The sequence below is a fragment of the Silene latifolia genome, chromosome Y, assembly GCF_048544455.1.
Source record: "Silene latifolia isolate original U9 population chromosome Y, ASM4854445v1, whole genome shotgun sequence".
Classification (NCBI taxonomy): domain Eukaryota; kingdom Viridiplantae; phylum Streptophyta; class Magnoliopsida; order Caryophyllales; family Caryophyllaceae; genus Silene; species Silene latifolia.
Genome location: NC_133538.1, coordinates 368,756,684 through 368,775,362, shown reverse-complemented (window position 1 = coordinate 368,775,362; position 18,679 = coordinate 368,756,684). Strand labels below are relative to the sequence as shown.

At 38.3% G+C, this 18,679-nt stretch overlaps 2 protein-coding genes across 2 annotated transcripts; both read right to left on the bottom strand.

Annotated features, from left to right (window-relative positions):
* Positions 1-2,532: 2,532 nt before the first annotated feature.
* On the bottom strand, positions 2,533-16,291 carry LOC141631820 (uncharacterized). Its single transcript, XM_074444441.1, has 2 exons — positions 15,821-16,291; positions 2,533-2,622 (listed from the first exon to the last, which is right to left on the bottom strand). The coding sequence occupies exons 1-2, from the start codon at positions 16,289-16,291 to the stop codon at positions 2,533-2,535; spliced, it is 561 nt and encodes a 186-aa protein (XP_074300542.1).
* Positions 16,292-16,387: 96 nt separating this feature from the next.
* Positions 16,388-16,880, bottom strand: LOC141631818 (uncharacterized). Its single transcript, XM_074444440.1, has 2 exons — positions 16,668-16,880; positions 16,388-16,555 (listed from the first exon to the last, which is right to left on the bottom strand). The coding sequence occupies exons 1-2, from the start codon at positions 16,878-16,880 to the stop codon at positions 16,388-16,390; spliced, it is 381 nt and encodes a 126-aa protein (XP_074300541.1).
* Positions 16,881-18,679: the final 1,799 nt, after the last annotated feature.

Here is an 18,679-nt window from a genome sequence, read left to right as displayed (position 1 = left end):
AAGCGGTCATTATTTTACCAAAAAAATGGTCTCATTTTTCATATCGCAGGTACAACGGTTATACAATAGAATTTGCGAAGAAAAATATACGAAAAAATGAGTACATGAGAAATGAAAATAGTATGTCGATAAACAAAAGAAATAAAAAAATGTTAGGAAAACACAATTAATTTTACTTTTTGGAGAAAATGGTTTACTGTCTTGGGCAAAAAAAATGATGTCAAAATCATTAATCGGGAGGTTAATGTCGAAAATTTAATTGTTTTAAACCAAAATAATTTTTTCCCGCATAAAAATTGTAAAACATGTAACATTTATGTAATTTAATAGTAATAAAGGTAAGATTTGAAAGAAAGAAATAAATTTAAAAGGATTCAAAGTGCTAATTATATCAACAAAGGTAACATTCAATTTCGGTGGCACATCAAAATAACTCTACGGTTAAGCGTGCTCAAGTGAGAGTAGTGTTGGGATGGGTGACCTCCTGGAAAGCCTCTCCGATGCTCACAAATGCATGACTCGTGAAACGAAATAACGTTCAAATGAATCAAGTTAACTAGCGAAACAATTACCTAGATTGTCACGGTTCCGTATATGATAAAATACCCATTGTGAAAAATAAATAAATTATTTTACGTTTTATTTATTTAATTTTCATATATATTGTTTGCCACGGGAATTATTTTTTCGCCACGGGAAATTTCTTTGGCCACGGGAGTTATTAGCCACGAGAGAATCCGTGGCCAAAAATTCATAAATAGCCACGTTCTTGTTTTTCCCGTGGCTATTCCTTTGCCACGGCCACTTGCGCCACGGATGGTATTCCCGTGGCAAAATGATTTAGCCACGGAAATTTAGTACTTGCGCCACGAATTTAGCCGTGGCCCAAGTGCTCATTTGTAGTAGTGATTGAAAATGCATTCCTTGAGTACTATACTGATCTCTTGTGGACTAATAAGGTGACCAAGCCTGTTCACTTTCCCACTGTAAGAACTGGTCATCTGGTTACTGAGCATCACAATACTTTACTCTTGAAACCTGTTACATGTGAAGAAATTAGGCAGTGTATCTTCTCTATTCCTTCTTCTAAAGCTCATGGCCCTAATGGCTTCTTTAGCCAATTTTTCAAAGACTCCTGGTCAATTATTGGGACTGAGGTATGTGCAGCTATTCTTGGTTTTTTCCAAACTGGTAAACTGTTGAAACAGTTAAACTCCACATTGGTTACCCTCATTCCTAAAATTGCCCACCCTTCTAGTGTTCATAAGTTTAGACCAATAGCATGCTGCAACATCATCTATAAATGTATATCTAAGCTGCTTTGTTCTAGACTGAGTAATATCCTACCTGATATTGTGAGCCCTAATCAAGCTGGTTTTGTTAAGGGGAGGAATATTGTAGAAAATTTTCTGATTTGCCAGGACCTTATTAGGCTTTATAATAGGAAGTCTTCCTCTCCCAGATGTTTAATTAAAATTGATCTCAGGAAGGCCTATGATACAGTTGAATGGCAATTTCTTCACAGCATGTTCCTTGCCCTTAAATTTCGTGAGAAGTTCATTGATCAAATTATAACTTGTGTTAATACTAATTCATATTCTTTATCTCTCATTGGTAACACTTTTGGCTTTTTCCATGGTAAAAGGGGTCTGAGAGAAGGAGATCCCCTTTCTCCTTTATTGATCACTCTGTGTATGGAGTACTTCTCCAGGATCTTAACAGTAGTAAGTGAGCAACCTGACTTTCGATTCCATCCTCTTTGTGGCCACATCAGATTGAACCATCTCCTCTTTACTGATAATTTATTGCTTTTCTCCAAGGGAACTGATCCTTTAATCATGTGGATGTTGAAGGCTTTTTCTACATTCTCTGGGGCTAGTGGGTTGTGCCTGAACAAAGATAAGTCTGATATCTACTTTAATGGAGTATCTGGGGCTGTCATGAGTGACATAATGCAAGTTTCAGGTTCTAAAAAGGGTGACTTACCTTTTAAATACCTGGGTGTCCCAATTTCCTCTAAGAAGCTGTCCAAAAATGACTGTATGAAGCTTATTGACAGAATTACAGCTACGATTAGATCATGGGGCTCTAAACACCTTTCCTATGCTGGCAGGTTTGCTCTTATTAATTCTGTTCTATCCAGTTTATATTTGTATTGGGCTAGTATATTCCTTATCCCCAATGGTGTTATGAACAGAATAGACTAAATATGTAGGAATTTCCTCTAGGGAGGCAAAGATTCTTACATGAGAGCTCCTAATGTAAATTGGGATAAATGTTGTAGTCCTAAAGGTGAGGGTGGCTTGGGTATTAAAGCAACTAAAATCTGGAACAAAGCAATGTTGGGTAATACATTTGGTGGCTTGCTAACAAAAAAAGATCATCTATAGGTTAAATGGATTAACCATGTCTATATTAAGGGTGCCCAATGGACCAACTACTCTCCTCCCTCTAATTGTAGTTGGTCTTGGAAAAAGATATCTCACACCATGGTTACCTTTCAGCAAGCCTAAACTTATGATTGTTGGTTAGCTACTGATAAGGCCTATACTGTCTCTTCTGGTTATCAGTAGCTAAGGCAAGTGAAACCTCAGGTTCATTGAAGGCATGTCTACTGGAATACTATGAACATTCCCAAATAGTCTTTCATTTATGGGCTGTTCAACTCCAGAGACTTTTGACAAAGGATCGTATGATTCGAATGGGATTTGGTCAGGATTCACTACAACAAATGAGCACTTGGGCCACGGCTAAATTCGTGGCGCAAGTACTAAATTTCCGTGGCTAAATCATTTTGCCACGGGAATACCTTCCGTGGCGCAAGTGGCCGTGGCAAAGGGATAGCCACGGAAAAAACAAGAACGTGGCTATTATTGAATTTTTGGCCACGGATTTTCTCGTGGCTAATAACTCCCGTGGCCAAAGAAGTTTCCCGTGGCGAAAAAATAATTCCCGTGGCAAACAATATATATGAAAATTAAATAAATAAAACGTAAAATAATTTATTTATTTTTCACACTGGGTATTTTATCATATACGGAACCGTGACAATCTAGGTAATTGTTTCGCTAGTTAACTTGATTCATTTGAACGTTATTTCATTTCACGAGTCATGCATTTGTGAGCATTTGGAGAGGCTTCCCAGGAGGTCACCCATCCCAACACTACTCTCACCTGAGCACGCTTAACCGTAGAGTTATTTTGATGTGCCACCGAAATTGAATGTTACCTTTGTTGATATAATTAGCACTTTGAATCCTTTTAAGTTTATTTTTTTCTTTCAAATCTTACCTTTAGTACTATTTAATTACATAAATGTTACATGTTTTACAATTTTTGCGGGAAAAAATTATTTTGGCTGAAACAATTAAATTTTCGACATTAACCTCCTGATTAATGATTTTGACATCATTTTTTTTGCCCAAGTCAGTAAATCATTTTCTCCAAAAAGTAAAATTAATTGTGTTTTCCTAACATTTTTTTATTTCTTTTGTTTATCGACATACTTATTTTCATTTCTCATGTACTCATTTTTTCGTATATTTTTTTTCGCAAATTCTATTGTATAACCGTTGTACCTGCGATATGAAAAATGAGACCATTTTTTAGTAAAATAATGACCGCTTTTTATAATTAAAGGTCTTTTTTCCCCAAAGTGATCACTATAAACCAAAAAATAGTCACTTTTTTACCCAAAACCACGAAAAAGATTATTGTACAAAAGAATCGCTTATTTTCCTAAACTGATTTCTCTCTGTTATGATTTATCGTTTCTTTTCTTAAAATTTTCACATTATTTGCACATGTGACTTTAAATTATTATAATTTATATATTTTTCCGTGTGATGCGCTCATTTTCAATGAAAAAAAATTTCCCAATTTTTTTCTCAGCAAGTTAAATTTTACATAAATTTTTCACGGTACCCTCGAATTTTGACAGATTACATATGGTACCCTTCTTTTAAAATTTTTACATATGCTACCCCTGTATTTACGTTTTTCAGTCTCAGAATACCCTTTGACAAACTTCTGTCATAACACCGCTACTCATATGCCTTGTGACGCCTTTTTTTGTTATCTAATACACTATCAATTCATCATCTAATAATACCTAAATCCTTATTTTGTCTAATAAACTAACATTTAGTACCTAAATAATATAACAATAACAGCATAACATACACAATTACTCATCAAATTACTTATAGGAGTAACGACGTTATGACGAAATTTCCCCAAAGAGTATTATGGGAATGAAAAGGTAAACACAAGGGCAACATATGTAGAAACTTAAAATAACGGGTACCATGCGTAATCTGGCAAAGTTTCCATAAATTTTATATCAAATTCAAATTTTTTTAATAAATATCCTACAAATAAAGTTGGAAATAAAATTTTGAATGAAATAGTTTAACAATATATTAATTTTGGATTTTCAAAGATAGATGGTAAATAACTTTTTTATTCAATTTGATATGCTATATCTTTAAATGTGATACGATTATTTAAGATTGTTATTCAAGATTATAAAGTTTAATTTAAAAAAGTAAAAGAAATTCACGACTTTAATAAAAATAGTATATATTAAAACAATTTTTTTAAATTATCAATATTTTGAAAAACCTACAAAACATAAATGTGATCTGTAAAAAATCAAAAAATTAGACGATAAACTTTTCTTTGCTTGCATATAAGTTTATAAAATTTTAAAATTTCTTATTAAAGTAAATAAAACAATAAAAAATATTAATTAAATTAATCAAAGTGTTTCTAAATTTTTATATTCAAATGTATTTTCATATTATTATATTTGATTAAATTTCATTCAGATTTAAATTGGAAAAGATACTCGCCACGGGTGTTTGTTTGTTCGTGGCTAAAAAAATATTTGCCACGGAACAATTCGTGACTAAATAAAATTTCGCCACGGGTGTGACATAGGCCGTGGCTAAAATGATTATTTGCCACGGGTGTAGCCTAATTCGTGGCGGAAGTGACTTTTTGCCACGGGAAAAGTTATCCCGTGGCATAATTTTTTTTCCAAAATAATGAATAAGTTTTTCCCGTGGCTATGCCAAATTTAGCCATGAATTATGAGTTCCCGTGGCATAATTCGTGGCGCAAGTGATGATTTGTTGTAGTGATTCTACTTGTGTGTTGTGTGGTGGTGCTGATGAGAGCCATGCTCATCTCTTCTACCTCAGCCCTTTCATTTCTCAGTGCATTCATCAGTTGCAGGGTCTATTGGGAGTCCAGTTTTAACCTGAACATCTATTCAGTTGGGTTTCCAACAGAAGATCAAGAATCCAGTTCAAGCGTAGGTTCATTAGTGCTTGTCATGTAGGCATCACCTATGCTATATGGCAACCGAGAAACAAAGCAAGAATTTATTTGTGTGTTAGTAATCCAAAGTATATCGTGCAGCAGGTTGTAATTGCCAGATTTAAAGCTAGGAATACTTCAGCTGTTTCTATACGGGAGATGGACTAGATCACTAAACTTATTGTCTCTTTATTTTGTCCATTCTCTTTATATTTCTTTGTATTCTTTTATTCTTCTTTACATAGGTCCCTTGATGTAAATTGAATTGATATCAATATATTCTTACCTTTTATGAACAAAAAATAATATTGGTTAAAATCCGTATCAAGCTATACAAACTAAACCTATGTTCAACCGGTGTTAAATAATTAAACTAATTATAAAACACGTATATGATAAATACGGAGTTATTATATTTAAATCCCAACTTCTCAAAACTCGTGTCAACACCCAAATAACCCGACTAACCACACCAACAATATAATAATGGGTATGGTCACGTACTCACGTGTAAAAGCAATAAGCAATTCTATACATGACAAACTCACCCTGTATCCCTCAACACCCCACCAAAACCTGACTTTCACGAATCCCCTAGCCACCATCAGCTCCACCCAAGCCTGCCACTTCCTAGCCCACACCACGAAACATCCCAATGACCACTAACCACCAGCTTAACCATCCCGTACAACCCGTATAAACACGCCCTAAATAGCCGCCTCAAACCCGACACAATCTCTCACAAACACCCATACACCACTTTCGCGACCACCAATGACAAACCGTGGCCACCACCGTGGTCTCCCTTGACCCACGGTGGTCCCACCACCTGCCATGATAACACACGATGTAATACTCCGTATTTAAAAGTAATAATAATAATAATAATTGTTAGATGGTTATAATAATAATAATAAGTTGTAATGATAATATTAATACATAATACGATACACGTATACGTATACATTTATACTCCGCCTCACCTTATATACTCTACCCTATCCCCTCATCATCTTATCCAAACACAATCCACCAAAATCCACCCAAAACATGAGAGATGAGAGAAAGAGAGAAAAAGGAAGATAAAGAGAAATTTTGTCCCTCCGCCTTGAGACTGCAAGGTAAACCGTCTTATACTAGCCTTTATATTATTTTATTCATACCGTTGACCCGCCTTGACCCCAACTCATCTTTGACCTGTGTCTTTGACCACCGTTGACCGTGTACATGGGCGTTTGACCGAGAACTTTTACGGGTTTTTGGGGGTTTTGTGTGTGTCTCAGTTAGGGCCGAGGTTTTGAAGATGTTGCGGGCTGGTTTGTGTCTGGGTAAGGGCAGATCTAGGTTGAGGGTGGTGAGATGAATCGAGTGGTGGTTGTGGGTGGCCGTGAGGGTGGTTGGTGGTGGCGGTTTCAGAGGAAGAAGGAGGGGTGTCGAGTTGTTTGTATTGTTGTTCTTGCAGTTGTGTTGCGGTTGTTGCTGCTGTTGTGGGTGGTGGCTGCCGGCTTGGTGGCCACCCTTGGACCCACCGTGATCAGGGCGGCACCATGGTGGTAGTGGCAGCCACGGTGGTGTTGGGTTGTGCGTGGTGTTGTAGTTGCGGGTTGTTGTTGCCGTTGGTTGTTGTTGTTGGGCCGGCTGTGGTTGTCGTGCTGGCCGTGGTCACCATGGCTCGTGGTGGTGGCCACGGTGGCAGCAGTAGGTGGTGGGGACTGCCGGAGTTTTGTTGGTAGTCGGGTGTGTGTTGTGAGTCGGTTTTTTGTGTAGTATGAGACGGGTTTTATTTGTTTATTTAGTCTTATACGTATTTGTATAATATATTAGTATATTTGTACGTATTGGTACAAATATATTAGTATATTATACGTATTGGTATATGTATTGGATTAGTATATTTATACGTATTTATATACGTATTCGTATGATTAGATGAGTATATTTATACGTATTTGTATTATTATCGTATTTTAGGAAATGTGTTTTGTGAGACTGTTTTACAAGAAGGACCTAGCTTGTGTGACGGATTGCTTATGCGGATTTGCTGTGAGGTAGGTTAATCCTACTCAATTTTAATATGGTTATATGGTTAAGTGAGTCGGCATCGATTAGACATTTGCATTATAACATGATATTGGTTAAGAGGATTAGATGAGTCGGTAATTGACATGTTGTGTGGTATCTTGTATTTATTGTACTTATTATGTATATTGGATAATATGACAGTTGTGACTATTGGTTGTTGTTGAGGAGACGGAAGGCGGTTGGGAGACCGTGTTCCGCTTGGGTCGCCTCTTGGAGCTTTCCTACTCCAAGAGGGATGTGCACATTAATGACTTGAGTTTGGAGGGACTCGTGTGGTTGAGACACGACGTCTGGCAGGGGATCCGGTTGGCTTCCGAACCCGGTACGTCTGGGCGTGTCCCGGTACCTGTTTGTGGTTATCGGTATGTTTGGGCGTGTCCTGATACCAGTGTGGTTGACAGTATGTCTGGGCGTGTCCCTGTACCAGTGAGGTTGTCGGTATGTGTGGGCGTGTTTCTGTACCGTTGTGGTGGTTGTTGGATATCATGTAATTTATATGTTGGTCATGTTGTATGTTCACACACTCGAGTTGGGTCGCACTTTATCTATTTATTGAAACTGACGTTTGTTATGTCAGTGCATTATCACCTATCCCTTTTGGGGTGGCCTGTGTTGATCCATATGATATCCTTTGGTCATATGGGGAGCAGGTTATGATCAAGTTGTTTGGATAGTACGCGAGAAACGGGATGAGCTTGATGATATCACGAGACGAGTCTAGTTGGCTAGAAGAGTATAGATATCACGAGTTGTATTTAGTTATTCATTTGTTTACGTTTATGTAATTCATTAAACATTGCATTAATAAAATGTTTTTTGATTGATGTTTTAAAACACAACCTCTGGAAATCGAGATGGTAACCCTTTAATTATCTTAGCCGGATAATTGGGGTGTTACAAAGTGGTATCAGAGGAACGATTTTGGAACAAAAAACCAATGAACCAAAAATGAATTTAGGAGAGTCTAAGTAAAATGAACCCGACATGAGTACAATAGGAGATCGGTTTTGGATGGGTAGGCGCCCTCATGCCAAAGCGAGTGCCTATCATCTCAGTTGGACACTACGGGGGTAGTTAGGAGTATGGGAATCGTGATGTGAATCGTAATATGAATGCATATGTGTTATTGATTTAATGTGTTTGAATAGATATTGAATATGATCACTGAGAAATAGCGTGAATACATGTGTTTTGTGACTCGTAATAGGTTATAATATGATAGAATCGTTCATGTGAAATATGATATCATATGATGGATGGATAAATGGACTCATATGAGTAGTATATCGTAGATATGATTAGTGTTTGTTGATATGAGGGATGGTAGTCCCAAATCTTTGCATGTTAATATCATATGCGTATTTGAGCTTGCTAGTGTCGTTATTAAAGCATGAATGGTGATGATTGTTGATAGAATAGTTATGATTTTTGGGGGTAATATGCCAAAGATATTGAGTGTGAGACCAAACCCAATCTAGTAGAGTAGTACTCGAGCGTGTTGACCAGTCACTCGACCGGGTGGATGAGCACTCGACCGAGTGAACAGTTCACTCGACCGAGTGGACCTGTCACTCGACCGAGTGGGCAAAATTAAGAAATTGGAAAACTTCTAGAAGGTTTATTTCCACTCGATCGAGTAACCTGTCACTAGACCGAGTGGAGTTGCACTCGACCGAGTGCCCTGAGCACTCGACCGAGTGGGCCTGTTTAGCCTAGAAATTCGTGTAAAATTTGCTTTTTCTACCTTATCTTTCCATTTCTATCTCGAACCTCGTAATTTCGGCATCGATTTATCTTAAAATAATTCAAAATTTTCATATTGTGATTTATTGTTTGAATTACACATTTCTACTCCACTTTTCTTGATCCGTCTTCTCAAGCTTCGACCATGTAGTTGAGTCATCTTCTTTATTTTACAAATTGAAATGATTTTTATATATACACATGTTTATTCAAGTTTTATCAAAGAATTGTACGACTTTATTCAGCTTCGTAAAAATGATTGATTTCCTATATAATTGGAGTGGTCAAAAATCGGATTTTTACGATAAATTTTTTCTTTCGTCGCCATGGATGAGCTTTGAACTTATGCTTATGAGTCGATAACCAAATTTTCATGTTTGTTGTTGGGTCATATTGAACCAGAGATGCTTAACACTTGTTGTTAATGTCGGATTTTTACCTTGTATGCGAAAATTTCAATTTAAAAGTTTGACTTACCTTTCATTTTCATGAGTGAACATTGTTTTAAGCGTCCCACAAAGACTACCGTTATCCCTAATAGTGTGGTATAGTCTTAAAAATAACGATTTCGTTGCATATTTTGCCTAAAATTTTGAGTCAAGTGAGGAATATGAACATTTTTGATTGTACCCAAATATGGTTTAATAGTATTGTAAAACTATAACATTATTTTGGAATTTTGTAATAAAAATGTGTGAATCAAAAATTTTTCCATCTTAAAGGTCAACAAATTTTCTGAAAATGTTGTGAAAGTATAAATAAGCTTTGACTTCCCGCTCGTGACGTACTTCTTTTATTCCTTATTTCTCGAATCTTTGATTTTGACACTTTGTGAAATCGTATATAAGAAATTTTCCGTCTTAAAATTTTCTTTTCGAAAATGAGTGATATACCTACCCGGATCTTTGACTTTTCTAAGTTATGTTTTGTACCGACCGATTATTAATACTTTGAACTTGGCCTATAATGACATGTACCATCCTATGATGGGTTATTCCATATTGAAGTTTTCGAGAAATTTGAGACAAGTGACCCTTATGTTAAAATTTTACTATAGCATTTCGCAATTGAGTCAAGTTTGAGTGAAATTTGCATTAGAATTTAGTCTTGAAGTTGCATCGTCTTTCAAATTTCATTATATTTCAAATGTGCTATTAGGGCAATTTTTACGGTGTCAACCATTAATTTCCCATCCCCTCCATGTTATTTGAGTTGCTTGCTACCTTTTCATATCTGTTCTGAATTATTTTGATTCTCATCACCCTACTCGTTGAGTTAACACGAGATTTCTGGGCATAGAGTTGTGTGTGAGCCCAAAAGAGTGTTTTCTCACCCTTGCCTTAGGCATATGTTCCGACAAGACGAGTGATTTTGGACATAGTCATCAAATTTAAGAATTTGGGAACACTAAGACGGTGATTGGCCCATGTAATGTTTTGAGTATGGCAAATCAAAATAGGATACTTAACAGTTGTGTGGATTCATAGGTAGTGAAAGCCATTTGAGGACAAGTGAGGATGACCTTTTGAGCACGACTCAGATGTTTTGGCTACCATTTGGATTAAGTTAGAACTTGTGAAATGATGAGGAAATACTTGAGGTACTCAGAGAGTCGAAAAGAGAGTGATAATATGAATTGCAAAGTATTTTGGGGATGTTAAATTCGGCTTAGGGCGTGATGTGAGTTGAATAAATAGTGATGAGATTTAGGAATCGGGAATAAGAGAGAGAGAGAGAGAGAGAGAGAGAGAGAGAGAGAGAGAGAGAGAGAGAGAGTACTAGAACGAGAGATAAGTTGGAGATTTGCAAATGGTAACCCGTTATCAGTGAAGAATTGTTGTAAGTTTCAAGCGAACCCATGTGAGGAGGTATAATTATAGATGAGTTGAGTTTTAATGATCAGGATATATGTAATTGTAGATTTGATGTTACTAAGTTGGTTTTGTAGCCACGTGAGTAAGAGTGGGGTATGACGTGACCGTTAACCTAAGTACATAAGCATGATATGTGAAAGTGGTTGTATTGGACTCCGACCCTGAGAGTGGTAGTATAGATTTTATTTGTAAAGTTGCCTCCCAAGCGTTATTGTGAAAATGCCCACGGTGCACATCGTGATTTTGTTGTAGTGCTTGGGTGAGTAGCGATGTTGTTACTGTTCCTTGAGAGTGATGAGTGATTAGGCCGTGTCCATGAGATGGTGAAATGTGTTGTGTTTACCGTTGTGACTAGAGTGTCGCACTACGGTGCAGTTATTAGTGATGAAATATTAGGTTTGTATTGGTAGTATGGCTTGGATGCTTCATCTAAATTGTGTAATAATGATGGCCATAAGGCCAATAGTTGTGTTTGATTCGGTTGTTTAATGGTATATGAGTCACCATCGGGATTTATTAGCGTTTGTGTGATGAAATAGGAAGTTTGGAACCGAGTTGAGAATGAAAACATTTTCCCCCAGGTGACACTCGACCGAATGGTAGCCTACTCGGCCAAGTGGCCTTCTACACTCGACCGAGTGGACTGCTTTGACCATTGTTTTGGTGGACATTTGACCAAATATTGAGCATGTACCCTTGTTTCGCGGTTGATATTAGTTGACTTGTGTTGGATGACCATGATTGACCTTACATAGGTGATATGTGTGAATTGTTTACGTCTGATTACGTGATGTGGCATTTTACAAGCAAATGGAAAATCGTTGATTCAACATGAGTTAGTTGATGACATAATTGATATGATAACCTTGTTTGATGTATGTTTAGCGACATGATTCTATTTGGTTGTGTAAAGTAAGATGAAATATGCAAGTTGTGTGTTGCATAGTGATCGTTTGCATGATTGTGATTGTGGTCTTCCGTATGAGCGGAAGTTTTGGTAATAGATGGGAATGGGTGATTAAAAACGCATGTGTGATCATTTGGTGGATTTGACGCGGTATATGAGTCGCATGGTTTCCGGAAAATGGGAATGTTGAGCACGGTTGAGTCACATGTCGAGTAATGTTGCATTATTTGGTTGTTTCTTAAAATCCGCATGTTTATGATTGATTGGCATACATGTACATGTATGAGATTAGACGTGATTGATATGTGTGTAGTAAAAATGGAGTTATACCCCGAGATTTAAGCGTTGACTTAGAACCAATTGAGTTGGGAGTTGTTATGGGATTAGGGTTTTGAATCATGGGCCCAACCTGGTACCTTGACGTTTGGGAGGCTCGTAGAGAAGGGTTATATCAATGGCATTAGAACTATGTGTGATTCATTTGTGGATTTACAATAATTAAAAGAGAATGTTGAACTTCGAACATGGTCATTTTGTGAATTTAGTAATGAGTGTATGAGACAACATCTTGAGATTGATAGTTGAACTTCGGGACGAAGTTCTCTTTTAGGGGGAGTGAATGTAACAATTCAGAAGTTTAGGAAAGAGTAAGTACATGATGTGAGAATGTAGGGAGAATTGAGTGAAGAACTTTGGGATGAGTGTGATGTTTAGAAAGAACGTATACGGTTGATAAACAAGTGAGGTGCGAGATAATGCATGAGATTTGAGGAAATGAGAGAGTGTGGTGAACTTCGGGGACGAAGTTCTTTTTAAGGGGGGAAGATGAGAGAAAGAGAGAAAAAGGAAGATAAAAAGAGATTTTGTCCCTCCGCCTTGAGATCGTAAGGTAAACCGTCTTATACTAGCCTTTATATTATTTTATTCATACCGTTGACACCGACGCATCTTGGACCCGAGTCTTTGACCACCGTTGACCATGTACATGGGCGTTTGACCGAGAGGTTTTATGGGTTTTTGGTGGTTTTGTGTGTGTCTTGGTTAGGGCCAAGGTTTTGAAGAGGTTGCGGGCTGGTTTGGGTCTGGGTAAGGGAAGATCTAGGCCGAGGGTGGTGAGAGGAGTCGAGTGATGGTTGTGGGTGGCCGTGAGCGTGGCTGGTGGTGGCGGTTTCAGAGGAAGAAAGAGGGGTGTCGGGTTGGTTGTATTGTTCTTGTTGCGGTTGTGTCGGGGTTGTTGCTGCTGTTGTGGGTGGTGGCTGCCGGCTTGGTGGCCACCCTTGGATCCACCGTGGTCAGGGCGGCACTATGGTGGTGGTGGCAGCCACGGTGGTGTTGGGTTGTGCGTGGTGTTGTGGTTGCGGGTTGTTGTTGTTGTTGTTGTTGTTGTTGTTGTTGCCGTTGGTTGTTGTTGTTGGGCCGGCTGTGTTTGCCGTGCTCTCCGTGGTCACCATGGCTGGTGGTGGTGGCCACGGTGGCGGCAGTAGGTGGTGGGGAATACCGGTGTTTTGTGGGTAGTCGGGTGTGGGTTGTGAGTCGGGTTTCTGTGTAGTGTGAGACGAGTTTTATTTATTTATTTAGTCGTATACGTATTTATATAATGTATTAGTAAATTTATATGTATTGGTATAAATATATTAGTATATTTCACGTATTGGTATACATATTGGATCAATATATTTATACGTATTATATACGTATTTGTATGATTAGATGAGTATATTTATACGTATTTGTATTTGTATTATTATAAGTATTTTAGGAAATGTGTTTTGTGAGATGGTTTTGCAAGACGGGCCTAGCTTGTGTGACAGATTGCTTATGCGGATTTGCTGTGAGGTAGGTTAATCCTACTCAGTTTCAATATGTTTATCTGGTTAAGTGAGTCGGCATTGATTAGTCATTTGCAGTATAACATGATATTGGTTAAGAGGACTCGATGAGTCGGTAATTGACATGTTGTGTGGTATCTTATATTTATTGTACTTGTCGTGTATGTTGGATAATATGACGGTGTTGACTGTTGGTTGTTGTTGAGGTGACGGAAGGCGGTTGGGAGACTGTCTTCCGCTTGGGTCGCCTCTTGGAGCTTTCCCACTCCAAGAGGGATGTGCACAATAATGACTTGAGTTTGGAGGGACTCGTGTGGTTGAGACACGACGTCTGGCAGGGGATCCGGTTGGCTTCCGGACCCGGTACGTCAGGGCGTGTCCCGGTACCTGTTTGTGGTTATCGATATGTCTGGGCGTGTCCCGGTACTAGTGTGTTTGACGGTATGTCTGGGCATGTCCCGGTACTAGTGAGGTTGTCTGTATGTCTGGGCGTGTCCCGGTACCATGGTGGTGGTTGTTGGATATCATGTTATTCATATCATAGTCATGTGGTATGTTCACACACTCGAGTCGGGTCGCAGTTTATCCATTTATTGAAACTGACGTTTGTTGTGTCTGTGCATTGTCACCTATCTCTTTTGGGGTGGCCTGTGTCGATCCATATGATATCCTTTGGTCATATGGGGAGCTGGTTATGATCAGGTTGTTTGGATAGTACGAGGGAGACGGGACGAGCTTGATGATATCACGAGACGAGTCGAGTTGGCTAGAAGAGTATAGATATCACGAGTTGTATTTTAGTTATTCATTTGTTTACGTTTATGTAATTCATTAAACATTACATTAATAAAATGTTCTTTGATTGAAGTTTTGAAAAACTACCTTGGGAAACTGAGACGGTAACGCTTCAATTATCTTGGCCGGATAATTGGGGTGTTACACATGACAACAACCTAACACCGACAGCAACAACAAAACACACCTTCCCCAGTTTTTGGGATATTCCGGTAACACCGCACGAACCACCACCCTGGACCACCCCAACTCCACCACCATGGTCGACCCAAACCCACTGACCCAACCAACCCAAGTCTTAGTCGAATAAGTCACGGTAAGGGGTTGAATATCCGGGTTAACCGTGTATCAAACAACTTTACAAAACCTTCGAAATTCCGGCCAACCGCCCATAAAGCCACCACCTTTATCGTCCCCTGAACACCCACGGTGGTTGACTCAACCCTAGGTTCCACCCTTACCAAGCCTTGGTCAGTCATGCCTGAAATAGGGGTTTATAAACCATATAAAATGTGATATATAACCACCCACAACAATCCTTTTATAGTCGGTCAAACACCCATCTCTAGTGGTCAACGATGGTCAAGCGGAGATCCGGTCAACCCCCTGGTGATCCACGGTCATGGTGACGGTCTTAGTTCGTCAAACGGTGGTCTAGTTTACGAGTTATAACAAAGCAAAGGTGAATACATGAGACGGTCTTAGAATATTACCTTGAGACAATAAAAGAAGATAAATTCCTTGATATTCTCCTTCTTATTCTCCCTCTCTCTCTTTTGTGAATTATTTTCAGATTTGATGAATAATAAAGACTACTAGTTTTAAACCCGTGCAAAATTGCACGAGTATGTATTTGGGCCAGAATGATTTTTTTTTTAATGTATATTTGTTTTTGCATTTCTATTGTACCTATCTAAATGGTCTAAATCAACGATGTACATAATTCATGTTTAAATTTGTTAAAAACATGTCTTCACATGCACTGGTTTATAAGGAAATAACGTAATCTAATCTTGTAAATAAAAAGTGCATACATACAAAACATTACATTCGGGTAAAAGAAATATAATCTAATAATCAACTTTAACATATGCAAGTTATTCTAAAAATTGAAAAATTTCGTGATACACTACATTAGTAGTCGTAGTAGAAGTACGCATATCTGAGTCAAAAATTAAAATTTTCAAGCCTTCTTTTCGGGTGACCTTGGAAAGTGCGACATAAAGCTGGCCATGACTAAACACTGGTCTTGGAAGATAGATGCTGACCTGAGATAAAGACTGGCCTTGACTCTTGTTTATCGTCATTGCAAAACAAACAGCGATGGGGAATTGTCTTCTACTGAAACGTACCGGAAATCTACTGGTGTCCGATGGAGTAAGTGTTAGTCGAGCAATATGAACTCTATCACCTTTATGACTACCAGTTAAGACAGTACATCTTATCACGCGTTCCCCCAGATCAGTCACAATTAGTCTCGTGCCGTTACACAACCCACGTGATTGATCAATGTTTCGCAGAAGCATCACCATAGCACCGACCTTCAACTTCAACTGGTGATTCGGGAGTCCGGCACATTTAATACTGTTGAAGAATTCAATAGAGTGAATGTCACCGCCACCTGTACCTCTGTCATCACTACGCACCTCATCGGAGCTTAAATAAATTCTCTCATTCTTTTTAATAAGCGACAAAACATATTCATTTACTGATTCAACAATCTCGTGAGTAGGGGCCATGATTGCCCTTTGTTGGAGATATTCCGGATTCCACAATTGTGCTAGCAGATCCGGATAAGTGACATCTACTAATGTCTTAATAGGATTCGTCACATCCTAAATTAGTAAGTCGGCTGATAATTCTAGATCAACTTCTCCATCATTTTCACCGCCTGCTATACCATCTCCAATCTCCAAGAGCCATTCGGAGAATTTTCGTAACTCCCCAACATTGTCAGTTGAACTACCAACTTGCAATCGCATATTTTTGGTCAATCTAAGTACCTATAAGTGGTATACGTTTTAAATTATATAAATACAGTACGACAAAAATAATTTAACTAAGACTCACATAAAACGGTAATATTGATATTTAAAGAAAGAAATATATATATACCTTGCAGAAAGACCATAAATACGATGAACACAGGGATACAGCCACAACATCTGCTCTACTTCCTTTTGAAACAACCGGTAATGTCTGTCTAAAATCACCCCCGAATACCACAACTTTCCCACCAAACGGCACTTCAGCATTTCCCACGTCCAAAACACGCATTACATCTTTTAAACTTTTATCAAGGGCCTCAAAGCAATGCCTATGAGTCATCGGTGCTTTATCCCATATTATGAGTTTAGCACGTATCAAAAGTTTAGCTAAATCACTGCCGGGCTTAATTCGGGAGCATATGGAATCCTCCGTTACATTAATGGAAATTCCAAACTGGAATGAGTGTTACACCACCTGGTATCAATGTTCCGCAATTCCACTTGACGCAACAACCCACAACAATATCGCCTTACTCCAAAACAGGCACACAAAGCTCTCCAAAGGAAAGTTTTCCCAGTTCCACCATATCCATAAACGAAGAACACCCATCCTTTGTTATTTAAAGCAGCTTCCATCACTTCATTATACACCAACCTCTGCTCGTCAGTCATTGAAGATAACTGAATCTCATGTTCTTCACTCAAGGACTGTCTATCGTACGACAACGCATCCATAAGTAAACTATTTCGATGATGTGTCGTTGCAGACATGTCTGGGAACGGCATTCCCTCAAATCGATTTAAGTGAACTACCATTTATTTGAAGAGAATTTTCAATATCAATAAGTGCATAATTTTGCAACTCTTCATCGGTAAGTCAGTAAATCGTGGTTAAAAAAGTTGCAATATTATCTATGTGATTTTATATACTGCAGCAATCAATTCATAGAATATATGAAGGTAAGAATGCGAAATATGAAGAATTGTTTTAAAGTTGTCCTAATTAAAATAGCGGTAAATGTTTACTATTAAATGAAGACACACCTTGATTGTTAAGAATAGTGCGTTGCCTATGAAGGATGTCGTCCGATAGCAGTTGCCAAGTTTCGTCCCACACTCTGCTCGGCATAGACAAAGTGCCACAAAATAATAACGTCACGAACAAATTTCTCAAGTAGAAGCTGGACCCCAATGTTTTCGTTAATAGCCGCAATATACTCGATCATCACCAATTAATCCCAATGCATAACATGCTTCTCTAAATGTCGGATGAACAAACTGATTCACAGTCCTAATATCCTCAAAACATTTTGGTCCCTTAACGTGATTCAACATTACTCTCATGAAATACAATTCACCACATTGCGGGGGAACGTGAACCAACCAACCAATTGTAAATCCTTTTTTCCTAAGGCTCCATTGACGAAGTTTCTTTTTCCAAACAAATTTTGTTGGAAATTCACAGTACAATAATTCTTTAGCAACCTGCATCTCTTCTACTGTCGAATTATTACAGCCCATCCAATTAAGAAATTGTGACACCCCGAGCGAAGTCTTTTCTACGACCTCATCAACCCAATCATCATCGTGGAAGATAATAGGTTGCTCATCCGGAAGATGGTATTGTAGCCTTTCAACAGCAGGAGTTCTGTAGTGGATATCAAACCCAAAAATTCTCCATGCGGCTTCACATGCGGAGAGATATCAACAATCGTAAAACCTCTTAATCTCATCAAATCGACCAGGGTCCTCCTCATTACGTCGTGTGTAAGACGACTGCATGGTAACTCGATCAGAACCCTTGTTAATGTACTTAAATAGGTACTTTATGGATCTAGATTGATTACACCATTCGACATTGATATGAGCCCGATATTTCAACAACAACTGAGAGTTATATGGAATGAAAAAATCATTTCCCAGGGGCACATCATCTTTAATCACCGTAACTCCTTTCTTGCTTCTCTTGTATATAGGGTACCCATCACCGTCAACCGTTGTTCTCTCGGTGCATGGCTTTGGGTAATATTTTGAGCACTTGCCTCCGACCATACACGGACATGAGGGCTTTGCTTTACCACACGGTCCATGAAGCATATACTCGCAAACAACACTATGTATGACGAGATCTGTAGTCGG